Source organism: Anopheles moucheti, chromosome 2 (genome assembly GCF_943734755.1).
Source record: "Anopheles moucheti chromosome 2, idAnoMoucSN_F20_07, whole genome shotgun sequence".
Classification (NCBI taxonomy): domain Eukaryota; kingdom Metazoa; phylum Arthropoda; class Insecta; order Diptera; family Culicidae; genus Anopheles; species Anopheles moucheti.
Window position 1 is genome coordinate 72205672 of NC_069140.1, and position 26074 is coordinate 72231745.

General features: G+C 43.0%; 5 protein-coding genes across 6 annotated transcripts in view; 2 read left to right on the plus strand and 3 right to left on the minus strand.

The window, feature by feature from the left end:
- The window catches only part of LOC128296884 (diacylglycerol lipase-beta-like), a 40486-nt gene extending 31318 nt beyond the window's left edge, over positions 1-9168 (plus strand). Inside the window, exons 4-12 of the mRNA XM_053032401.1 lie at positions 985-1082; positions 1161-1373; positions 2302-2414; positions 2896-3448; positions 3527-3650; positions 6728-7231; positions 7302-7460; positions 7687-7799; positions 7869-9168. Coding sequence (XP_052888361.1) covers positions 988-1082; positions 1161-1373; positions 2302-2414; positions 2896-3448; positions 3527-3650; positions 6728-7231; positions 7302-7460; positions 7687-7799; positions 7869-8055 — 2061 coding nt within the window. The 5' untranslated portion in view covers positions 985-987 and the 3' untranslated portion in view covers positions 8056-9168. The remainder of the gene's footprint in view (positions 1-984; positions 1083-1160; positions 1374-2301; positions 2415-2895; positions 3449-3526; positions 3651-6727; positions 7232-7301; positions 7461-7686; positions 7800-7868) is intronic.
- Positions 9169-10357: 1189 nt separating this feature from the next.
- LOC128298867 (uncharacterized) lies at positions 10358-10755 on the minus strand. The gene is made up of 2 exons (XM_053034673.1): positions 10702-10755; positions 10358-10621 (listed from the first exon to the last, which is right to left on the minus strand). The coding sequence occupies exons 1-2, from the start codon at positions 10753-10755 to the stop codon at positions 10358-10360; spliced, it is 318 nt and encodes a 105-aa protein (XP_052890633.1).
- Positions 10482-15806, minus strand: LOC128304184 (chromosome transmission fidelity protein 8 homolog). The gene is made up of 4 exons (XM_053041347.1): positions 15787-15806; positions 11657-11798; positions 10702-11581; positions 10482-10621 (listed from the first exon to the last, which is right to left on the minus strand). The coding sequence occupies exons 1-3, from the start codon at positions 15804-15806 to the stop codon at positions 11237-11239; spliced, it is 507 nt and encodes a 168-aa protein (XP_052897307.1). The 3' UTR covers positions 10482-10621; positions 10702-11236.
- LOC128304170 (general transcription and DNA repair factor IIH helicase subunit XPB) lies at positions 12910-15609 on the minus strand. Of its 2 annotated transcripts, none has more exons than XM_053041335.1 (3): positions 15203-15609; positions 14714-15123; positions 12910-14604 (listed from the first exon to the last, which is right to left on the minus strand). In XM_053041335.1, the coding sequence occupies exons 1-3, from the start codon at positions 15586-15588 to the stop codon at positions 12983-12985; spliced, it is 2418 nt and encodes an 805-aa protein (XP_052897295.1). In that variant the 5' UTR covers positions 15589-15609; the 3' UTR covers positions 12910-12982. The 2 variants fall into 2 exon arrangements, with proteins under 2 accessions (XP_052897295.1, XP_052897288.1); XM_053041328.1 differs by having other exon boundaries at positions 12910-14640.
- A 1052-nt stretch (positions 15807-16858) lies between the features above and the next one.
- Positions 16859-25366, plus strand: LOC128297072 (rho GDP-dissociation inhibitor 1). The gene is made up of 5 exons (XM_053032635.1): positions 16859-16991; positions 20888-21114; positions 21202-21311; positions 21385-21499; positions 22803-25366. Exons 2-5 carry the CDS (start codon positions 20934-20936, stop codon positions 22997-22999), a joined length of 603 nt encoding a protein of 200 aa, XP_052888595.1. The 5' UTR covers positions 16859-16991; positions 20888-20933; the 3' UTR covers positions 23000-25366.
- Positions 25367-26074: the final 708 nt, after the last annotated feature.

Genomic DNA, 26074 nt, shown 5'->3' on the forward strand with positions numbered 1-26074 from the left:
TCCCCTTGGGCTGGGCGATGGATGGTATAAATATGCATTGGCCGTTTGTTGGTTTATTGGCGGGTGCTCACATTTCCCTTGGGAGCTGGATGGTTGTTTTCGTCTAATTGCAGCAAACGTTTTCAACTGCTACTAAATTGTGTGGTGAAAGGCGTCCGGTGGTTCTACGGTGATTAAGTTGTGAAAAGTTCTAGTTAACCCTCAAATGAAAGCGGTGGAGCTGTTCGAAATTGTCGAAACTATAAACGAATATAACTTTGGAGCCAATGTGTTGATAACAAAATGATTACAACCCTAATTAATATTATCTCATTTTCTGCATAATTATTAGACGGATTTTCCATGACATATTTATGACTTTGAGAGTCGATCGTCCTTTTTTACGTGTGTTCAACTTTAATATTTCAATTACACAATCTTTTCTGGCCTGATATGTCTCTATGATGTCCATTGATCAGCTGGTATCATCCTGCACTTGGTTTTGATTTATTTTTTCTATTGAAAATCTATCTATTCAAAATCTATTGAAATGTTAACCTTGGGTACAATTCCCATTAGTTTGGAGATATTTCGATCTAAACAGTTGAAAAGGCACCTTATCCCTGGCTATATTCGGCCGCACTTTGTGTTTAGTGGTCGAAGAAATTGCTCAATGAAGACGAACAAATTAGCTCTAGTGACCAACACTTTAGGAAAATCCGAGTTCCCTAAATTTACTTTACTCAGTGTCTTCTTCGTATGATATTTTTTGTTTTTAATTTTCCGTTTCATCATCGAAGGGTTAGTGTGGCTCTCTTCGACAACCGTCACACTACGTTGTACGAATAATCTCGCCTCTACCATCTGTGCAAACAATCAGTTCTACTCATTTCCCTTCCATCTGTACGTCGTCCGTTGCAATGATTGAGCAATAAATTTTCTCACCATACTTGTCCGTTTACATTTTCTCACCCGCTCCCCTCTACCCTTCTCGGCCCTCCACAGGTCATGCCGGCATTGCGTCTGTTTGGCCGGAAATGGTTAGCCGCCTCGGACGACCTCGTATTTCCGTGCGTGTTCGAAATCTGCTTCCGGATCGTATGGTAAGTAGCATCCACTGCCACCCAACCAACCGCGGGGATCGTGCTGGATAAAGTGCAACTTTCCAACCAATTTTGCAGGCTCGGGCTGATTTCCTGCGTAACGTCCACCTACTGGAACGTGACCGAGGAGTGCGGTAAGGATGCACTCCCGGTACGGATCTATCTGGTAGGGACCATAGTGTTAATTAGTGTAAATATAGTTCTACTCGTCATCTTAGTCAACCGCAGCGCCCAGGGCAGCATCACCGAGGTGCACAAGCGCCGGCTGGTCGCACCGCTGCTGGTAATAAAGTGAGTATCGAGTGTCAACAGCTTTGCAGCGGAATGTACACGGATTGTATTTATTTATTTTAATTATTCACGCAATATTTATCATCAACAATCGTTACAACTGAATTATATCATTATTGAAGAAAATAATAACATGGGAAAACTCATATCTCATGTCATAAAATGTAAGCTCATTCTAAAAAAAGGAAAAAAAATGCATACATTTGTTATAAAAATGCATTTTTCAACTTTCTAAAAACTGTGTGGCTTGTAAGTCTTCGAACCGAATCACTTTCATCAGATGAAGAGAGGTTTTAATGGTATTATTTTATTGCATTTTTTGTTCTTTTGTTTTATAATCAAATTAATGAAAGAATACCGTTTTACTTTTAATACAAAAACTATTAGATCAATCACTTTGACTGGTCCAGTTACTTCAAATCATATTAATTATTGGGGCGAAACAATTATACTATGAAGCATTTATGCATGACTTTTACATGTATGTAATGTACAGTGCGAAGATAAGAAACAAGAAAACATTGTACAGCTCTTTGAAATTTGTTTCAAAGTACTCACTTATATTACCGTTGTTAAATGTTGCCGTTTTTGCGATAAATTGTAATATTTGAATCTGTTTAGCTAAGTACAAAATTGCACTATCTATTTAAATTATGCTTTAGAGCTTTTTTTATTGTTTAACACTATATTTAACAAATCGCCTTTACTCGAGTTTTTGCCAGTTTTTGATACAATGATTGCAAAAACGTATATTATGGTGTCTTAACAATAGTTTGTTTTTGTTTTACGTACACCTGTATGTAACAATTTCTCGTGAAAGTAATACCTATTCAAAAAGTTAAATAGTCGTCCTTTTAAATAAATTGAATAAGTTAACAATTGATAAGCTTCTGTTAGTGTAAATTAAAACTCGTTACTTTACTTTCAGAATACTACTAATCATACCGGAAACGGGCTTAAATGTGCTGGGCACCATGTGGGCGTTCTGTGGAACGTTTGAGTGTAAAAGCAACGATAAAGTATCCCGAACTGTGATCGAAGGTAGGTTATTGTAGCAATTAATTGTATAAATATGTAGCCACCACCCGAACCGAATTATCTATCCATCGCTTTACTAGAAACTGCACGCTTGTAAATGAAATAAGCTTGCTTGTTTCGATTGCCATCGATAAAACAAACAAAAATGCCATGAGTACATGATTTCGTGCATAAATGAACCGAAACCGCCTGCCTGTATGCAATCTGTATTTTTAGTGTAACAATTATGGCTCTATGCAGTGTTAGGGGAAGGGCGTTAACATATTTTGCTTATAGATTAGTGAAATCTTGTAGTGTATTTCGAAAATTATACAACTTTATAAAAAAAGTCCACTACCAAAATACCAAATACTCATATTTTGCATACCACCAGGCGCACAGAGCCAATTTTTTCCAAATTCTTCAGTTCGGTTTTAATGGAATTGGACGCTAAAAGTTTTCTAAAGTAAAACTAACGCTAAATCTTTACAAAAATATTTTCCAGCAATCGTCCTATTCAACTGGGTAGTGTTTGCGCTGATAATATTCGGCCTAGCCATCGTGTTCGACCCACTTGGGTCGGCCAAATACAAGAATGGCCGGGACACGAACGACAACGGTCCGACGGAATCGGCCATCCATCGGAAGGTTTCCAAGCTGTGGTTCCGCCGGTTTCGGTGGGCGTTCTGCTGCCTGCGCCGGGACGAGTTCGGCCATGAAGCGTTCACACAGGTGGCCAGCCTGCTGAGCGCGCTGTTCCGCGGCACCGACCTCGTACCGTCGGACATTGTGGCCGGCTGTGTGCTGCTGCGTGTTCGACAGAAGCGTGAAACGCGCGAAATGCGCCGGATACGCATGCTGAACGACGATGGGCCACGCTACTCGACCGATATTACGCGCGTCTTTGCCACCTCACCGGCCTGGATGACGATCAAGAATGCGAGGCATTTCCTGCGCTTTGCGCTGGCTGCGTACGGCTGGCCGATGGTGTGCTATCTAAACTGCTGCACCGGCCCCTATCGACTAATACCGAAGATGACGTGCTGCGCGTGCTTCCGGTAATGTGCCTACAAAGCGAATGTGTATTCCGTAACATGAATAATAATGCGATTTGTCCTCTTTATTGTTTATTTTAGACGAAAACCCCAGATCATCATCGATGACAACTGTTGCCTATGTCACCTGGCCGGTGTACGGCATACGTCCCGTCTGCGCAGTGAGGATGTGCTGCATGCTTCGTTTAAAAACCATGTGTTTGAGGTAAGAGGATCGCATGTCAGCGCACCAACACCACCTGTTCACGACTCCTCCGAGCTTCGATCTACGCCAAGGAATTTAGAATTTCTTGACTTCAGCACGTCCTGTTGCGTTTTGGTAGGAGCAAACTCTACTGGTTCATCTGCCAGCCCGACGGAACCTAAAAACAAAACGGACAGGTTAAAAATCAAACCCGTTGCCGCATATTGCTCGGTTGTTAACCATTCGGGGGCAGTACTTACCACTGCTAGGTGGTGGAACTGATTGTAGCTTCCCGTACGTTGCTTCCGGATTTCCTGCAGGATCGTCACACTGCAACGGTGTGCCGGAGATGACCGCCATCAGCATCACCAGCATCATCAACGTCGCCAAACACCGTCCAAAAATGACAACTTTCATGTTCACAAAGTACGGTAGCGTACGCACGGCACAAATACGAATGACTCCACACTGACTACCTCGTTGGCCTAGGTGTGATGGCTTTATACGCCACGCCCGAGAACCTCCGGAGTTCCGTTCTACTGATAACTGGTGGGACCGGTTTTTCCGACGATCGTTAGTTTATGTGAAGTAACTGCTACCAATCGCAACATTGGAGTTCAGTGTGCGTTGTTGGATACGAATTGCAGCTTATCACACTGTTGCAATTCGAGTGTGGCCGACAGGTGTCATGTTTGTGCTGTTGTGTCTGTGTGAATTACAAAACACATTTGGTGGTTCTTCCCATTTAGATTAGAAATGTTCTTGCGGCATGACAGTTTGGGGCTAATGTATTTTTTGTGTGCCATATATTTGGAAGGCCGTATGCATGATTGACTGAAAGTGTTACACTACGAAGGGTGGGTTCTTGGTGGACTTATATCGTTTTCTTCTTCGTGTTGTACAGATCGACTTGCTCATGTCTGTCATTTCTTGCTTCCTTCTTTTACCAATCAGTCTGTCCTTCCGGGCAACGATCCGGATGGAAGTTTGTATCGGTCCTTTGCCTGATGTCTGCGATTGCTTTTCGTTCGCCAAAGCAAATATGATCAGGACATCCGAATTAATCTATTTGCCATTTTCCCAATAATTTCCCAATTATCTAGCAGGGAATATAGAAATCGCTCCCAAGTAGATTTGCATTCAACCGATCCATATCTCCAGAGGGTCTATCCTCTGAATCCAAGCCGAATGGTCCTCGGGAAATAAATAATAATATACTTATTTATACGCATATGAACATATTTATATTTATCGCAGAACACATGTTCATAACATGTAATAATTCTTAGACGTTGTATTAAACTTTTCTTTAAATTTTTTAAATAAAACTGAAAAAAGCAACATTTTTCTATATACGGGGTTTGTTTTGATTTAGATTAAAACAACAAGACTTCCATATATCAGATTGATCGGGAATAATTCAGCTTCAACAATGACAAATTTGGTTCTCGCAAGATTTCCATATTCATTCTTGCTTTGGATTTCAATTCCTAATTCCCAGAATGAAAAATCCTTCGATTTCGGACTATTATTTTAGATTCCGATCTCGGATTCCCGTCATGAAAGATCAGGATCCTGAAGGATCCGAATCCTGATTTTTGTTTTGGATCCCAGTCCCAAATCTTGACGATACTAGAATCAATCCGGATCTCCCAGAATCCTATTCGGATCCCATTACTCAACACTAGTATCTACCTTGAAAAATACATTTTGCCAAATACGTTCGGGGCAGAAATCAAACGAACGAACCAACCAGATCGTAATAATTGCATAACTGCGATCATCAGATAATTAATATAAACTTTCCGACAATTCAATTTCGATTGTTCTGAAAAGTATTAATAGTTGTATCTTAATTGTAAGCATAATTTTTAATTATTCTACTAACAATTGCTGTGTGAGATTTATGACCTGTTTCAAAACATAAGCGTGTATATTTAGAGATTGATATCGAGAATGTTTGACGATTCATAATTGATTGCAGACTTGCAGATGAATCGTTAGAGAATCGACTCAATGAAAATCTAATGACTTTAGACAAAAGATTCATCTGAGTGGTTATTTTCAAAAGATTAAAGGAGCAGAACATGTTACAAAACTTTTCACAAAAAAGCAACTATGACTGCCAACCGTATAACTAGACTTACAGTACATTTGATACCCATTAAACTATGATTCACTTGGCAGCGGTTCACCGGTTGTAAACGGTGCCGTTTGTGGTGACGGACTAGAACCAGACGCGGCCGGTGGCGATAATGAACCGCCCGGTTTGTTCATGTAATTATATTGGAAGTACGCTTCATTCTGCTTGCTCACGGTACTCTGATGCCGACCCATGAACGAGATCTTTTCTAAAAATGTCACCCAACTAAAGTCGCGCTTCCTGCGCCTATGTTCACGGTGCTGATTCGGTACTGTAAACTTGGAAACTGGCCAGTTCCGCCGGTAGGTGATGATGCGATCGAACATTGGTGGATAGGAAGCGGAAGATGGGTATGCGTAACGAACGCATCCCAGCTGGCCACCGTCGGCCATCAGTTGGGTGGCGGTTATGGTGCATTCGTAGTATAGACACCGCAGTCCCAATTGCCCACTAGGTTCGGTGCCATTCGGTGTGACCGACGGCTCTAGGATGCAGACGTTGTAGGTTAGACGATACTCGAGTCCATCTTTAGTGTGGCGGACGAAGCAGGAGTAAGAATTGTTGCTGTACCGCTTGGAAATCACTACAAAACCTGAATGTGCAATTCGAGAGAAAAAAGAGTAGGAATCAGATATGGTTAGAAATAATTGTATGGTCAACTAATGATTACTCACTATCAGCCCGCACGCATGGAATAAGAAAGCAAGCGATAGTTACACCGAAGAGAAAGTACATCCGAGCCGCCATATTTTAACAGTGCGCACTCTGTTAAACACTCCAGAGAATACAGTTTCTCCCAACTTCAAGCTACTGTGTAGGAGGGGTTTATATATGACGGTTCCACTTCGTTTCAAAATTGCTGTACACATTGCTAATTAACATTCCTCCACTTGATTTTATGTTCTCCACACGAACTGAGTCTAATTTGTGCTTTATTTGCTAACTTCCCCCCCAGTTACCATTCTGCATAATGGCGGACCACAGTACGAAAAGCATCGTGATCGGTATCCGGGGCAGCCTGTCGATGCGCGATGTGTTCACGGATCTGGTCGCAAATGCGGAACGCTTCGACGCACCCGGCATGCCGCCCGAAACATCCGCCCATCGCGGTATGGTCGCCGGCGTAGACTGTATGCTGAAGCGGTTGCGCGAGGGCAACATACTGGAACGGATCTGTGCCACCTACCCGGACTACACGCTTGTGCTAACCGGCCACAGTCTCGGGGCCGGCGTGTCGATCCTGCTCGCGGCCAAACTGCGCAGCCGCTTTCCGGATCTGCGCGTGTACGCGTTCGCGACACCGGCGGGACTGCTTTCGCGCGAGGCCGCCCGCTGCACGGAAAGTTTCGCCTTCACGATCGGCGTGGGGGACGATTTCGTGATGCGGCTCGGTGTGGATTCGATCGAGAATTTGCGCACGAGCGTGATAGAGACGATACGGGCGTGCAAGCTGCCAAAGGTGAGCCGAAACTTATATAATATCTCTCATTTTCCAACCAATCTAATCATCTCGTTCTGTTTTACTGCAGTGGCGCATCATGCTGAACGGGTTCGGGTACGCACTGTTCGGAGTGCCATCGAGGGACCTGGAAACGACCTGGCACGATGTGACGGAAATCACGAAAAAAGCCGCCGCCCAAAGTCCACTGCTTTCGGGCGAACGGCCAATACAAACGGTCGCCACTGCGGTAAGGAAACACAAAGTGCGGTACAAATTCAATGCCAGGATAATTTCTATTCAAGATTAAATTCGAATACTTATCTGAAATTGTTGTGAAAAGAAGCATTAACGACTATAATTTAATACAAATCTGCAGTAACCGTTGTCCGCTTGTCCGCTTTCTTATGGATTCATTGATCTAAACTTTTAGAACTCTGTAATGAATAACCTGTCTGCTTGCTTATTCCTTTCAGGAGGGCGGATTACTATCCAGCGAAATATCCTCGAGACGCTTTGCCAAAACGCGTCTGTACACCGGTGGCCGTATACTGCACATCGTGCGCCGAAAGAAAACGGAACTGGAAAAGTATGTAATGCGCCCGCACGTGTGTCTGTGATGAAAACTTTCACTAATCCTTCCATTAACCTCCGGCAGGAAATCGAACAGCGGCGGTCCAATGTACGAGATGCGATGGGCAACGGCCGAAGACTTCACCGAGCTGAAGGTGATGCCGCGCATGCTGCTGGACCATCTGCCCGATAACGTTTTCAAAACGCTCACCACCATCCTGGAGGACCAGAAAACGCACAACGGTTCCGTGCTGTCGTTGCAGGAAATCTGAACGCCACACGGAAACCAAGCAATTCCGTAACTGGGACGTGCAGATGACACCAGAAAACAAAAGTGCCTTATGTGAAATTGATCTTGCCTAAAATTGGTTGTTTGTGGTGCTGTGGACGACAGAAGCGACCAATCACAGCCACACACACACACACACACACACGCACCCCCGGTGGTCAACTTAATCATATCTTCCCGTATCTATCAGTAGCCGGGGTAGTGGCTGCTGGCGCCCACAAACATTCCCGGTACCCCCCACCAGCGTTTCTCAGTCAGCGCGGGGAAAACCAACGTACGAAACCACCTAAGATGATATTACTATTACACCCGTCCTCATGCCCATGTCCTAAACTAAGTTGACTATAAGCGTATGACAAAGAGCATTCCAGCGAGAATAGCAGCCAAATTAAAACACATTCCCCTTTTTTTAAATGTAAAATAGTTCCATTGTGTTTGCTTAAGTTGGTATGTCGGATTCCACCTGTGTCCATTCCATTCGAGGCACCGCTGCCTTTGCCTCTTTGCGGAGGGAACCCCCGCGCAAGGTACATTTACTAGCTAGCACCATACTGATAGTGATGTTTCTTCTGTAAGATAAGCATAATCCGTAACCGTACAGAAGATGAGCGGAGTGATCTTCCACTTTTTGCTCTGTTTTCTTGATTGGAAAAATCGTAAAAAAAGCGTAAAGTTGTGGAACTCTTGCATCAGCAGACACCAAAACCACAAAACTCTCACGTGTTTTCGGTTGTGATAAAAGCGCAAAAATGGTAGACAAATTAAACAAATGAAAAACATCACATAATCCAGAAGATATATTGAAACGCACGCACACAAAGAAAATTGAATCGCGTTTTGTGAAGCGCGCGAGATATTTATTAACTTATGAAGTTTTGTTGCGTTTGTAGACGAGTTTTCATTCCTTCTTTTTACATAAATAATTTTCGAACGCCCGACCTATGTCGGTTAGGCTTATATCATGTTTCGAAACTGAAATCGCGAACGGATAATTAGCAATAATGATGAATACCGGAGTACAGGAGACCGTCCGCTGTGTGAGTGTATGTAGTTTTTTTTTATATATATAGATAAAAACATATCTTCTCTTTGTGTATATTACGGGTACAAATGCGGTTTGATAGGAACATCCGAACAATCAGCTGTCCGAGTTTCCCCAGACTGTAGAATGATCCGATGGCAGTTAGTACCCTTGCGCGTATCTCTACATCAATGTTGTTGACGGTGCTGACCGGTGGACGACTATGAAGCTGGGGCCCACCAATCTGCACGTCACCCCTGCGAAAAAGAGGGATTATTAACTGAGACGCTGGTGGTGTCACCCGCTTTGTAGGAGAACCATAAACCAGTAATGTCTATATCATAAGAATAGCACGATCTTTTAACGATTTGCCCAATCGCAGAAAAGATAGTTGGAAACTATCAGAGAGAATTCCGAAACGGAAAATCATTTACTGATCTGATCTGATTCAGACCATGGAGAAGATGACGTAGCAGCAGTTCCACTCTTTCCATCTCTTCATCGACTTCATGGCAGCATTTGAAACCATAAGACCAATGGAAGGAAAACACTTATAGTCATTTGCTACCACCAAGGGTCAGCATCAGCTTGATCCTTGATCCGCTTCACGGGTCACAATGAATCTCACATAACCCATCTCGAACGGCCGGTGTCTAGCCGCGATAAGCCCGTCTAGGTGGGCATCTTTTGAAGGTTTCCTACTCGTTAACAAAAAAGGGGTCTGCATCAGGGAAATAGACGCTTTAACCTAGCGCTAAACAGGGCCTTCCGCGACTCGGAGGTGGAAACTTCGTGGACCATCTTTTATAATTCTCGTCTGATTTTAGCACACGGTTATACAATAGACATCATTGGTTTCCGGCTCTCTGCTACGTAGCTGATGCTTACAAAATGATCGACTAGACGGCGGGACACATCGAGAATCGTTGGAGAATATCGAGGCAAAACCCTTAGACCTTTGGATTGTGGATCACATGTTATTGTTGATGGAATAGTAGCCTTACTAAAAACCAATAGAACTAACGCAGCCCTTGATGAACATCAACAGAAAGAAGCTCAAAAGGTTCGATCGCTTGAAAAGGCAGTGCCACTAGGGCATTTAGTCCTAGAACTCCCACTGACCGCATTCCTCATGCTATAGGAACGACACTGACGCTCTTACCCATAGAATCAAAGTCATAATTTCAATGCTATTAAAGAAAGACTTTATTCGGAAAGCTTGCTATCGCCCCCCCCCAAAAGACTAATGTCTGTGTTTGTGTGATTAGTTTTCACCACTGCCCTGTCCACCCTGTCCGCCACGCTGTCCCTGGCCGCCACTTGGAGGTCCACGGCGCCCTCCATTACCATCACCACCACCACCACTCTGACCTCCCTGTCCGCCACTTCCACCCTGAGCGGCTCTTCGGATTCTCAAGCCATCCAGCTCGCCTAGGATATCATGCAGCGGTTTCATCATGTCCCCGTCCACATTATCAATTCGCGTGAGTTTCTCGTCCGGCTTCTTATGCTCGGCAGATGCGTAATGCTGCAAATTGCAAACAGGGAGTAGAAACATTTCGGTCAGAAGGAGTTGGGAAATTAGGTGCTTAAAGCATTGCCACTTACCACCAGCAGTAGCACCATCGACAGCACGAAACAAGCGCCCGTAATTTTATTCATCTTACTCCCAAAACCCTTTATGTGTATTAATCGTTGACGAGTGGTTTTCACCGTTCGGGATCACTGTCGCTCTTGGACGATAGTCCGAGCAAGTGCGAATGAAGCTTTTATAGTATGGATAAAAGATCGATATCGTGAACCTTCCCTATGGGGTGGTCATTTTTCATCCGACTTGTGTGACAAATGTTTCACATCCGGTGAGCAAATGGTGGATGACACGAAAAAATAAATCTAAATCACCTTCACCGCAACACTAGCACCTCGACTGCACATTGTTAGCGGAAATGATGCACTAATGCAGCATCATTGTAGCGTTGTGATAAGCGGTCACGGGAAGATTCAGCACCGTGAATGGTGCCATTATAGATGCGATTCGCATTCGCAAATGATGCTGCTGATGTTTACGGTGGTTTGAAGATAATTAAAGCGAATTATATCTGTATTTTATTTACGTAAAAACTTACACTACACTGTAACAACCTTAGACTGTTTTGGAAACGTTTGCAATGATGGGTTTGGGGCGTGCTTTAAACAACACTTTGTTCCGCACCACGGCCCGCACTCGGTACTCCACCTTCGGCACCACCTTGTGTTCGATGGCAACGGTCGAATCGAGCACGGTTCGATTGGAAGTGATCGAATGGGCGGTTGAATCGAGATCGTGCTGCTCCTGGCTTTGGGTGACCGACAGCTGGCTAATGTCCAGCATCGTTTCATCCTGCCCTGCTTCTCCCCGCCGCTGCACGTCACACTTTTCCACCACCAGCAACGGTTTGTCGATTTTCTGCAGCCGTCCTTGCAGTATGTGGTGTCCAATGATGAGAATCTGAAGCGACAACGTTAGACGGTGTTTAATGTCCGGAACGGTGGTTACCTTCGGCTTCACAAATGCGAAACCTACCGGTTGACCGTATTTGTTGTAGAGCAGATCGCCTATAAACTGGCCAGCCATTATGCGATCGCCACGCACATCGAGATCACCCTGTAACTCCACGATACACCATTCGTCCAGGTTTGGATGACGCTCGCCATTTTTGGCAGTACTTTAAGCAAAAGGAAAGAGATAAATTACATTCCAGATAAGACGCTGTACGAAGACTGTAGGTTTATTCTATATTAACTATCAGGCCATAACAAAACGCTTAGTGATATTGAGGGTCGATGTCTGCTGACCTACCATGGTCATATAGGGTCAAGCAATGTTTTATAAATCTTTCTCTCGAATACGGCCAAGAGGATTCCGTGCAAATGCATTCCTCAGAAGAGTATGCGAACATTGGGATTATATGAGCTTCATATCGCTGCAGGTGTTCTAATTGGAGAAGTTGACTGCCAGACTTTAGAGAGGTTGGTTAGCAGTCAACCTCAACAGCATGTTTACTGGTGCTAACTTTTGGCGAAAGACCGGAGAATCTTTGGACGACTTCACAGGTGCCATCACATACATGCACATCATCCCAGTGCGATCAGAACCCTTTATCAAGGCCACAATCACTATCATTTAGCAAGCGTAATTTGCGTAGACCTTCTCTACGTATGCCTGGATTGAATTGAAGTTGATGGTACTCCAATTTTCCAACATGCCGGATGTTAAACTTCTAGATCCTATCCAATATATCTACCGTGTATTAACAACTGGGAGGTAAATTAAATTTCATAAAAGTTTTCAATTATCATTCCTATGAATGAAAGTAGTCTGTTTTGTTTCAATATCGTGTATCCAATATCCTAAATTACATACATTGCATTTCAGCCAAGTTCAAAACTGTCGTCATGAATTTTAACATCGTCGATTTAAATGTGAGCATGTTGACATGACAACCATATGTTTTCATTTTTCCAATCAATGTCAAATATTTATTGTTTGCTTCAAAGGGCTATGCAACAAGACTTAAACTAAAAATTACAAAGAATCTTACAAACTGGATTTATCTTTACAAAGATCACTTCACAGACCAACACGCAAAAAGGAGCAAACAAAACAAGAGAGGAAGGGACATTAGGAAGGAGTGTGAGACGAAGAAAGACGAAAACGAAAGGAAAGCAAAAAAGGAATAGTCAAAGAGGTCAGAATAGACATTGAAATGACGAAGGCTAGTACCAATATTAAAATAATACGCGAAATCGTTTAGAAGCAAAACAAAAAGATTGACAGGCATATAAAGTAACCTTTATTTAGAAGTGTTGGAAAAACAAAAAAAAATATGCACAATTTAGACAATTAAACCTAGCAGCGGAACTTTTTGAAGAGTGGATGCTGATGGGCAGATTTCTTACGCGCCTCATAGTAGATCGCATCGTCCGCACCGGCCATTGAGCTTAGCCCGCCGGTTCGCTTCGATCCACCCGGTCTCGGTACTCCCGTACCGTCGCCGGGCATGCGCTCATCCTCACAGTCCATATCCGTCGCCGACAGTACCTGCTGCAACAGCTGGCCCTGCTCTTCGCGCGTCTTGTAGAACAGATCCGGATCGCTGTCCATGCCGGCCAGATGCGTTATCACCTTGTAGCTGTAGCCTTGGTTCACCAGGAACCGCTGACGTTTGCGCGAGTAGCCCATTTCGAGCGTGTCTTGCGACACGAGCGTATAGAAGAACGCATTGTACTCCTCAGCAATGGCACCCTTCTTTGCACGCAGGATACGGCCCAAACGCTGTGCCTCCTGTCGCCGGGAACCGCCATGGGATGAAATCTGTATCAACACGTTCGCTTCCGGCAAATCAAAGCTTGTATCGGCCACCTTCGACACGAAAATCGTGTTCACTTTCGGATTGAACTTAAAGTTCTGCAGTATCTGTATCCGTTCGTTCTGGGACGTTGGCCCATAGATGTACGGTTTGTTCATCTTGATCGCGTAATGCTTCAGCGCGAACACATTGTCGCTGAACACGATCGTTTTATCGCCACGCTTCTCATGGTAGCGGATGAGATACTGACAGGCCCGAAATTTGGCTGGGTTCATCACGTACAGTAGCATCTTTTTCGACGTTTTTGCGATCAAGTACTCGCGATAAAATTCCGGCGCCATCGGACACCACACCTCGGCGCACTGGACGCGCGCAATGTAGCCACGTTTCTGCAGCTCCAACCAGTTCGCTTCGTACAGCTTTGGACCGATCAGAAAGTTTAGATCCGCTATCTTGTCGTCCTCTCGCAACAACGTTGCGGTCAGACCGAGCTTACAGTGCGATTGCACGATCGTCAGCACGCGACGGAACATTTTGGCCGGTATCGTGTGCACCTCATCCAGCACCATTATGCCCCATTCCTGTTCCTGCAGCCAACGCATCGTTTGTTCCGCCTCCCACGACCGCTTCTGAGTGTGCGTAATCATGGAGTACGTCGTCACGAGTATACCACAACCCATCGGCTTATCCTTTGCCTCCGACGTAAACCGACAGATCATGCTGTCATCGGCGGTGGACCACATCTTAAACTGTTGCTTCCACTGTTCCACCGATACGCCGCTGTTACAAAGCACCAGGGCACGTTTGCGCACCGTACAGCAAGCCGTAACACCGACCAACGATTTGCCCGCACCGCACGGTAGAACGATAACGCCCGACCGGGCACGCCCGTTGCCAAACATCTTGCGAAGGCTTTTCTCCTGGTACGGGCGCAATACGGCGGCCGGTTTAAGATCGATATTAATGTCCGCATTGATCGTATCATTACGGAAGTCATACTCTGCCAGCAGCGGAAACTCTATTTCGATGCAACGTTTCTGTAGCGTTTCAATCTTTTCCTGGTTCACCTCAAACGAAACCGTGTTCAGATTCGCTTCCTCTTCTTCCTCCTCGTTATCCATCTTGTCGTAGAAGTTTGTGATGTCCTCCGGTACGGTGGCCTCTTCGGTGACCACTTCCAAACCATCGCCAAGTTTATCTAACACACAGTGAGAACAGAATAAATTAATCTTTCGTCTGTTCGGAAGTGGAGAGTTACCCCCTACACCTACCCGTCTCTGTTGTGGCCGCCCCGGTTGGCAACGTGGTTTGCCCGGCTGGTAACTTCGTCTGACCAAAGGCCGTTATTCCTTTTCCCTTCTCAATCGTTTGCTTGATGAATCCGTCCCCTCCTTCTTCTTCGGTGCGTCGCAAACGGCACGACTGAATCACCGGATCTTTGAGCAACTTCTGTAATACCTCCGGGTGAGGGCTTTCCACGAAATATTTGTTGTGTTTTAGCACGAGCTTCACCTTGCCGTACGAAAGCGTACAGAGACGAATAAACTCTACGATACCCTCCGGAATGGTTGTTTTGCTCAATCGCTTCAAGTACTCGATGATATCGTGTGTTTGCAGTCCGACCGAAACGGCAGCATACAAACTGTACGGTGTCAGCTTGTACTCGTGTATATGTTCGGGACTGAAAATGTTATAAAGAATTGTTATGCCTCATTTCACTCGTATGGCACATTTCCATGTGGTTGGCATCAACACCCTACCGACAAACCGGTTCCGAGATGGCAATCAGAAAGTCATGAGCATGCTTGTACACCGGAGAGAACGACTCCAGGAAGATGTGGCCATTCGGTGCAACCCACAGCGGCCGAGATTCGTTGTCCGGCTTGAGTTCCATCTGCGACCGATAGTCCTTCGCTCCGTACTCGTCCTCCTGGATGGCTTCGTCATTTTTTTCCGCGTTCTTTGTAGCCGCATCCGGCACAAAGTCACTCTCGCCGAGATTGCTATCGTCATCATCGGCGAAGGCGGCGTACGCTTCATCCTCGGTCCGGCGTTTCTTGTTCCATTTGTTCTCTACGAAACCACTCGCACTGCTCGATCCGGAACCACTTTTATCTTTTTTGGAGGACTTTTTTGGAGGACCCATTGTATACAGGTCATCCAAACGCGAGGAACGATCGATATACGTTGCGAAATAAGCGTTTGTCAACAACATCCACCACTTGACAGCACAATTTGACAGCATCCAAGCAGGCGCCCATAATCTTTGCGGCAACGTTTGTTTCAAGCCAAAAAACAAACATTTCCCTTATATTACCGAGCAAATATTTTAGATTTTACTTACTTCCTCACATAGATGGGCATTACAAATAGCACTTCTCTCAATTCAATCACGGATTTAGCCACAAATCACACTTCAGTTAACACGCTCTTGTTAGAGGTTTTTAAGCAATACAAGTTTGGCGCGAATTTCTGCGTGCTTTCTGTTTTTTCTCCTAGATGGCGCGCATCACATCACAAGACCCAGCTAACAAAACACTGCAAATGAATTAAAATTTAAGCATCCGTTAGCATTCGTTAACTGACTCTTGTTCAAATATTGCTCAATACATTTCTCGCTACAGTTTCACCTGAGGGCAAAATATTTTCCTTCCCAGAAACACATCGTATGGTAATGTTTCGAAAGTTATTTCGATGCCCTAGTGGCTAGCTGAACTATAATATTCTAGATATTTTACCTCTAATGCTATACAATGAAACGCCAATCATGCGATGCAATGTACATTTTTCAAAACAATGATAGAGTAGGACATTTCTCTTCGTCTATTGTCTTTGGTTAGTGTTGGCCTTATTTAGCTATTTCAATTTATCTAAATCCCCTACATGTCGTTGAACAATTTGTTGGCTGGGAATTTGTTTCGCTGGGTGACAGCATTTGACAGCTAATGTTTTCTATTTCCTCTTTTCGTCCGCGTTGACATTTAAATCTTCACCCCACATAACCGGAGAAGAAAACGCGTTTTCGTTTCGTTCGGTCCCGTATTTTTCGTCTAAACCGCACACACGCACACGCACAGGAAATCAAAAGGGTGGGAAATAAAAAGAAGGAAATCGCGTGTCAACTCATCTACTAGTGCAGCACCCCGTTCGTGATTGTTTCGTGCATTTTTATTACTTTTTCACGTTTTGCTGTGCTGTGCGCTTGTTTACGTCCGGGGACGTTTTGTTGTGTTGTTGTTCGTGGCAAGAACAAACTGTAGCGTGGGGCATTTTATTCGTGGTGGTTGCCGTGCCCATTACCGTGCCGATTGTTCCTTTCTGTGTGTCACGCGGCGTGCTGCGATCGATTGTTGTTTTTCGTAACGATTTGAGTGTTGTGTGCGGGCGCGTTCTATTGGTTCCCGTTTCGTGCAAAAGTGCCTGCCTGCTTGGTGTGTTGGTGCCGGAAACTTAATCGTCCCTTCCCGGTGTTATCGTCGTGTGGTGCGGCCGGAGTAGCAGCGAAAGCAACGAGCAAAAGCGTAGTGGCAGTGGTGGCCGACTGAGAAGGTGATTTGCATTTGTATATTCCGCGGAACTGCAGTTAAAATCTCGTCCAACAATTGTCCAACTGCACGCTTATTGCAAATAATTGCAATATCTGCGATTGTATTGGTGTGCGCGTGTATGAGTTGTGTGCCGTGTGGAAAATTTGTACGGTGTAAAAAGTGACTCAGCCTGTAACTATTTGCCGAAACGATTTGTATGTTTATCGTGGAATAGTTGGGTACTTATGAAATACAATACAATATTTCATTGTTCATGAAGTTTTTCAAAACGCCAGAACATAAAAAGCACATCATGAGTGGAAACATGGCCTGAGGTCTCCCAACTGAACATTCCCGATCATTCTTATCGCATCGCTTGATTATTTTACCTTGACTGTGTTATCCAAGAAAGAAGTAGGGAAAGAAGACGGACTTGAAAAAAATTGATGAATCAACATCTTTACCGCTGGTCCGATAATCAAACGAAACCACCCCCAATGCAGCACCCCAAATGACGACGGAGGAAAGCCTGGAAAACCAAACCAATGGAGGCCGAAAGCCAAGATGTTGTTTGTGTGTGCGGCGAGAGAGAATGCGTTGCGTATGTGTGCTCCCGAAGACCTCCAGCAGAAGTGTGAAAATCAAAATTGGCTATGAGCAAATGGATGTTTTAGCAAACAGACGAACAAACAAACACACACACACACACCCACACATATAGCACCTTTTTCCCATCTAGTTTTCTCCCATGCTTTCCATCACATCATCATCTTCGCTTTTCCAACCGCGGGTGTTCCAATGTGCCGCATGTGTGCACATGCTTTTTCGGCTCGTGTTTTTTTGTTGTACGGTCCTCCTTTTTGCCCCGGCCCCAAACGTGGAGCATCATTATCCTAAAATTAGATTCGTACGTGCCGGGTTTTCCTTGTTTGCTTTTTTCGTCTTTCACACAATCTCTCTGGATTTTGACCCTCACCTTTACTCTGCAAGCCCATCCACGGAACGCTTTACTTCGGGTCGGAATTCCGGCATGGTCCAAAACATCGTTCTGCTTGACCGCTGACCTTCTCTGTATCGGCGAGAAAATTCCCATTCTCGACAAAAATGTGATTTTCTCGCCTTTGGCGAAGGTGAAAGAATTCGGTAGCGAAACAACCGCCAGAACCAAGTGCGGAAGATAGTTGCGTGGTAAAAGATGTTTGTTGCCATCACAATTCTTTTTTCCGGCTCGCTCACGACGATGACCGGTGGTTGCCAGAGCGGGGACGGTATTGCTGGATGGGTGGGATAATTATTTACACGATGCGTACGAAGATTTTTTGGTCGGAATGGCCTTTTTGGTAGTTACTAACTGTTCTACTACATCTCGCCAACCGTTGCTCACATTTAGTGGAGCAGAAGTTATGGTTTTCTCGGGAAAATTATCCTATAAACATGCTCGCTATAGCTACGAATTACACAGAGTCAATACCAATCGGGAGTTATAGAAACAATACATCCAAGGCAAAGAGGCTGCTTGGATTTAAAGCCAGTCTGCTACAACCCGACACTATATGGAGCTAGCATGTATTAATATGGATCACTATCTAAGTAATGATGAGAAAAATCACTCACTCATGATGGGATTCGATCCCGACCGATCTGATCCGGATCCGTCTTGGGATCGATCCTCGTCATTATCGAAACGTCTTATGTTACATATACATATTCGCATTCTAAATTATCTGAATATGCCCTCTTGTTTTGGAACTCAATCCCAAATCCTCACATGGGATCGTGACGGTTTTAAATTAAAGATTTAGATCCGATCAAGGAACGAATCCCAGAATTCGATCCAGAACTCATTGTCCAATACCTAGATCTGCCCGTGGCTGTTATTCACACGTGCGATAGGGATGGCAATTCCGAAAATGAGCAGAAAAACTGAATTCAACTCCAGAAAAACATCTGTATTGGAATCCGGATTATTAAGGATTCTACTCCGGATTTGACTGCTAATTACTCGGGATTAATCTTTAGTTAACTCCAGCGTTGACTAAAAAGTGGGCTTCGCAACCAACCGGATTGTTTCCGCAGTTTTCCAATGGGTTTTAAAACAAATTTATATTTTTAAACTGATGAAACTCGCTGTTTCCAGCCCAGATTTTCTAGTAGTATCTAAAAAAATAGTAACTGCTAGTAGCATCTCGTAGTTTCCTCGGATTGTGCTGCCTCAGATTTTAGCATTGCTTTCCAAAGAACTTTCCATTAGATTTTGAGTATTTTTCTTCAGAAATTTTTAACATAGCTTTAGGGGTTTGCAGAGTTTCTCTTAAGGCTTCTTACAGTTTTCTCTTAGGTATTCATAAGTTTTTAAACAATATCAAAACTTTCCGTAGTTTTTAATTGGTATTTCAGCGTTATTCTTTGCATATTTTCTCAGTTCACGCTTTTACTTTCTTTAGTTATGTTATGAAGAAATGTTTCAACTTTTCATTGAAAAGTTATGTGATGAGTTATGTTATGAGTTTGTTGTGTCTAATCAACAGATAATAATTATTATTCATCAATACGTACGGTGATACATTTTTTCTTCGAAGATTCTTGTATTTTTATTTTGTCTTCTAATTTTTCATAAAAAAAGTGCTCCGGAAATCTCTCTCTAAATGTTTCAGATATGAATTAAACCGATTTCGGAAAAAATCGGACTGTACCCATCACTAGCGTGCACACATTTACGGCCGTACCACGGTGACTAATCGCGCAAATATGTCTTGCGCGCATTGTGCGTAAAAATGTCGCTTTAATCTTTCTCGTTTAAGGTGGTTAGTGCACTTACCGTTTTGGACGGTAGCGTGATACATATAAGAAGGAAGTTTGCAGATGACTGTTGAATAAAATATGCGATTCATTCTGCATTCATATTTCTGCTAAACCTAGGCCATTGTGCATCCGTAACGTTGGAAGAATGCATCCTCTGGAGGGAAAGTGTAGGAAAGCAAAACACAGCTACGCTTGGCTTTACAAAATGGTTCATTGCTACTCAACCGCATTGGAGTAAATCACCACCCACAACCTCTTTCGTTCCCGGGCCGGGAAAGCTAAGTTGTGGCCAATCAATACGAGAGAGGGAGAGAGATTGGGCTGAAAAAAAAGAACAGAAATAGAAGATCTCGGTGTCTGCGGGCCATTCATCATTTGCATGCGAGAACCGTTGAATCGGATCAATTTTATTGATTACTTTTAATATGGATAGCGTGTTGTCATTTCGCACTCGCCCTTCGGTGTCATAATTGTTGTGCCGCAAAAAATGCACCTTCTGAAGGGTAGGAAGCCTAATCGGTCCATAAGCTGAACAGTTTGTTAAGAGCATTGAAATATGGGGAACATTGTATTACTTCGATGATTTAATCTCCAACGGATGCTACAGTATGCGTACGGAACAGTATTTAAACGTAACAAAATCATTCCATTTTAAAGACTAACTGGTGATGAATGTTTTCGTTCTTTCGCTGTGAAATGTTCATATGGTTTAATGGTTTCTTAACGTCTTGTCTGCTTTGGTTTGCGGTCAGATACGAGGTCAGGTTTATAACGAGCACACATTCGACAGCTTTTATCACAATATGTGATAAGAATAACAAACGCGATATGTTATCGACGGGGTGTTGCAGGCAGGGCGGTTTATAATTGGTATCACCGTAGCGGATTAGACGTCAACAGTTACTAATATTGTCCATCTAATCTACCATGTAAAATCGCGTCACTGTTCATTTTATTGACTTGGTTTCAAATAGTCTAATATTTCTGGTTCACACATCCATTCACACGCCGCGCCCAAGTATTTGTAATCTAATTTCAATTTGTGCATTATTTAGTGAATTTATTTAGTCATTCATCGATTAGTAATCGTTGTTGTCACGTTGTATTCTTTTGCAGTTTTTGGTTTAAAAAAGAACGCGCAAATCCACGATCGTTCCTTAAGATGTCGACCGAAAAGGAAGTGAATCCTGCGGAGGTAGAGCAGGAGGAACATGACACCAACTATCAGCCACCGCCGCAGAAAACGATCGAGGAAATAATGGCTGCCGATTCGGAGGATGAAAGCTTGCGGAAGTACAAGGAAGCATTACTAGGCGAAGCGCAGGCGGAAAAGATTGTCTTCGGTAGGCTCACTATCAGTGTACTCGCAAAGGAGTGAATGTTATTAATCTATATATATATAATCAATATATATTTTTTTATTTTTTTAGATGAATCTGATCCACGTAAGGTGATCGTGAAAAAGCTTGCACTCCTCGTCGCCGATCGTGACCCTATGGAGCTGGATCTGACTGGGGATTTAACGAAGCTGAAAAAGAATGTTTGTATCAAGCACTCTAGGTTTCACTGCGTTTCACCGTTTTGACACCAGCATGTGTTCTGTTCCGTTGTAGGTGTTCGTAATTAAAGAAGGCATTCAATACAAAATTCGCATCGATTTCGTCGTTCAGCGAGAGATTGTGCACGGGTTGAAATATGTCCAGAAAACCTACCGCATGGGTGTTCCAGGTAAGAATATTGTAGCTTCAAGACAAACCGCAGTGCAATGGTGCAGTAATCAAAGCAGTATGTAATCGATTTACTCATTGTATCATGCCAAATCGTCGGTACATGAGCTACATATAGTGGCCCATTACACATATCCGTACATTTAAAAATTGAGCGATTACTCGTCTTTGCAATGATTATTAACGGTTTAGGATTGAACAGTTTCACACGACAGGACCGATACAAATTCCTATGCGGACTAATCTCCCGTACGTAGGGCTGACTATTCAGCTACGGGTGAATTAAATCGAAGAAATCCTCAAATGGCCTCATGATGTTGCAGTACCACTAAAGAAGAAGAAGAAGCCAGAAGGTTTTAAATATTGATATGATCAAAAGCAGATTTTGGTTAAATGTATAAGGTGTCGAGTTGCGAAGAATGAGTGGCATTTGGCCCCAAATATACAGCAATTTCGTCAAGAATATCAGCGCATATTGCAAGATCACAATATCAGTTTGACCAATTAAGATATGATTGTACTCTATTGTTCTTCACTGTGGCTTTTAAACATATTTTTGTGAAGTTTTGTTTTGTTATTGTATTAATAGAAGCTATAAATTAAACTAATACAAACAGTTTTTTAGTAGCTCGATCTTAGATGCTCAAATACGCTCACACAAGCAACATATCGTTCGAGTTCTAAATGTCTGGATATGCGTTTAACAAGTTGTCGTCCATTACCGAATTAATCATCCTTCATCCATACTGTTTTACTCAATTGTGATGAGAATGTTCAGGTTTTATTGATTCATTTTATTTACGCTTCCACTTTCTCCCCGTTGTGGTCCGATACAATCATGAATCTTTAAAATACAACTTCCAAATATTCGTCTTATTAGCCATACATGGTAAGATATGTAGACTGATCGTACGCGATGATTTTTTGTTGTTGTAGTGAGTACGTTATTTTTCCGCATTGGAAAGAATTACGGAAAACGTACATAGAGATAGTAATCATACTCTACATCATGTATGTGATCTGCGTGTAAAAGCTCTTTTTAACTTATTTAGAACATCGATTTACAATTAGATGCGCACTTTGTATCGCACTATTCTATTAATTAGCGAAACATCGTATATTAGAACGAAACCGCAAATAGTTTCACTATCAATGAACTACAATACTGGAAGATTTTTAAACTAATATTTTTTTTTATTTGAGTTGAAAAACTTTAGTTTCTTTCTTGCGTTGCTTGCATTGTTAAGTAGTTGCGTACGGCTTCAGTGCATTATTCCTAATCGCTTGTCACTCCTTTCCTGCAGTCGATAAAATGGTGCAAATGGTTGGTTCCTATCCACCAAAGAAGGAAATCCAGAGCTACACGACCCCGTTCGAGGAAGCCCCGTCCGGTATGATGGCCCGTGGTACCTACTCCGTCACCTCCCTGTTCACCGACGACGACAAGAACGAGCATCTGAAGTGGGATTGGAGTTTTGAAATCAAAAAAGACTGGCAGTAATGTACGAAATCATAATCATCCCTCTCCACACCGAGTAAATTGCCCCCCAAAACAAACACACATATATTTGAAATTAATGCGATTGATACAAGGCATATACTGCGTAGAGGATGTCGAGCATGTTAGACGAGAGTTGGGGAGAACCATGAAGGCAAATAGACGTGCTGAGCAGTGTGATGTGACTAGCACTCAGGTGTGTATGGAATCGATGATGGGTCCGTTACTGAGATTAACTTTAAAGAAAATGTACGGGAATAAAATAGCAGTTTAATGGGGGATAAACAAGCATGTACGGCTCGTAAGATTGACCAGGCAGTGAACTGATTTCCTTCAACCCCGCAGTCTGGCTTTCGGGGGGGTGGTGCATAGCAATAAGTGATATGGGACAACACAAACCATGCCACGAAAGTAAAAGAACGCTGTTTTAAACCTGCGGCGACTAGGAATTTAGTGTAAAACAGAATACACACCATACAGCCAGCATAACTGACAGCGAGCAGAAATATTAAGCATGAGAAATGAGACTAAAAATGGCTTTCGAGCAACATACCCATACGAACATAAGGCACACAACACATGAGAAAGATCGAACAAATCGTTATAAAATCGCATTTTGCATACACTTGGTCGCTATTTTCCATGCGCCGTGTATTGATGGTGTTATTCTGCAGTATTTGCCATGAAATCAGCATTCAGTATAGAGAAGCCCTTCCCACGCCAGTCCTGAGGGGTACATGTTTATTCCAGTTGGATTTTATTCTTTTCAGCGTTGTAGCGATATTCTGGAAATCCGATCATAAACTTGCAGTTTTATACGTTTAGCTTATGTTTCTTCGTAGCTTTTCTCGCCGCATTATGCAAACCCTTCCAACGGGAATGTTTGCCTTTCGATCCATTTTAATTCCGCCCGAGAGTCGATGGCATTTTAACAAAGTCCCTAGTATGCACCGCAAAATATAATTCTCCTCGAAATGTGCAGAGATTAGCGCTTCAGACGATCACTTCATCTGGCCAGCACAGAAATAAAAAGAGCTATATTTCACTAGCCACCACCGGACGTTAAAAGGGTACAGTACATTGTATTCAATAGTGTAAGCGATAACAGCAAGAACTCTATACAATTCTTCAAAAATTGCGAACGGATTTCACTAAACAACCCCCCTTTATCCCTCCCCTCATTCAAGTACTCCCATCTTGTGGATGATAAAAGGTCTAAAAGATGATTGATTAAGCATCATTTCCGTACGTTTAGCGTTGAAACGAGTTCAACAGTGTAACGCAACATTTGCATAAATTTGCCTGTCGCAAGTTAAACATAAAACCAAAAACACGTCGGAGGTGCTTAACGATTGAAAAACCCACAAACACCCAACGTATAGAAATACACTGTCCTAAATGTGGAATGCAAATCGTACTGTTCGTATAAGCTACACGATGTTCTGCGAACATAGAACCAGGATAATGGACTCGATCCAAAGGATCCCATTCGTTTAGGAGTAGTGAGTGGTGTGCAGATGCGACTGTGTATTTACGGTATAAGAAAGCAATACATTTTGTGTGTAACGGTGTTGAAGCGAACAATAATAAAATTCACCTATGAAATAGTTGCTCCAACTTGTGAACGGTTTGCGGTTTGCGCTATAAACGACGGATATGTATTTAGCCGAAATAACTGACGCTGGCTGGATGGAACGTTGAAAGGCGCTGCGTTTCGGTTATGCAGCAAATGGTGCAACCTAAACGATGTAAGTGTATAAATCGCACCTGGAAACTCGCCTGGGTTAGTATCACATTGAATAAAAATGTCTGAACTGTGTCATAACAATCCGCGCTATATGAGAAAAAGGCTAAAACTACGATTGCATACAGTCAGGTGCTTTCAGCTCAAGACACAATCCGCTTTAATCAACTTTCTTGCGAGTCTATTGAACAAACAAATCAATAGAGAAAAAAATCAGTAAAATATGTTTGTTCAAGCATTCTTCTACCAACTCATTTATAAAAGTACATAATTACTAGTTGAACCAAACAGAAGTGGAAAGCAAAAGTATAACAGAAATAAGTTGAAGCTATTCTTTGCGAGTGAAAGAAAAAGGAAATTCCTTGCAAACTGCTACATAAACCACGATGTGTGTATGTGTGTGATTATAAATCCAGCTATGTAGTAGGAGGAAATGTATAATAAGCGACAAACAGGCGGAATTCCCTGGGTATGGTTTACAGCGCCAATAGAGATAATAATCAAGATTAAACCGAAAAAAAACCCACTAAACTACGCTCAATTTGTTCGATTATGAAGCAAACACAAACAAACAAACAGAATTATAATAATAAAAGCAACCCCGGGGCAACAATGTTTCTGCATTACTTTGCGTACAATTGCGTGTGTTTTAATGAAGTGTTTTGTATTCACAATTACTCTAATCTACAACACTTAGTGTATTTGCAGTTAATGTTCCTTGTGCATCCCCTTTTTCGACCATTTCGCAAGCTGAGTTCTAACCTTTTCGTTGGTTATTTCGGTTTTCAGTGCATCATTTTTCCCAGTATAAGCATGGAGATTGTTAACTTTTACGGGTTTATATTAGAGAGTTTCTTTATTTATCTAATTTCTTCTTCTTTGTCGACACAACAGCTCTAAGAGCTCTATCGACCTGTCTGTTGCTGACAAGACGGATTTAAAACCGGAACTCGCTCGCAGTTAAACGGTTCGCCGGTTTATGTTGACAAAACTGGCCACGAAAACACCAACCTCGGTCGCGTGAGACCTGGAAAACCAGGTCACCAAAATGTTTGTCAAACAGCGCGAGCGAGTAATGAAATTGGCGCGCGCTAGAATTAAGCTAAACTAAGGCCTAAAGAACAGTATAAATACAGAAGGTTTTCAAATAAAGAACGTCATTCGAACACTAACTCAAAAAGGTGTACCAGTGTCCAGTTTAGTCGGAGGCTCTTGCTTTCGGTCCGAACAAAACACAAATTTTCGAAAGAAAATTTTTCACCAGGAGAGCATCCAACGCAGGAGGATGCTTTTTCCGTGTTTTTCGAGGCAGAAAACGCGCCAAAAATGACCAG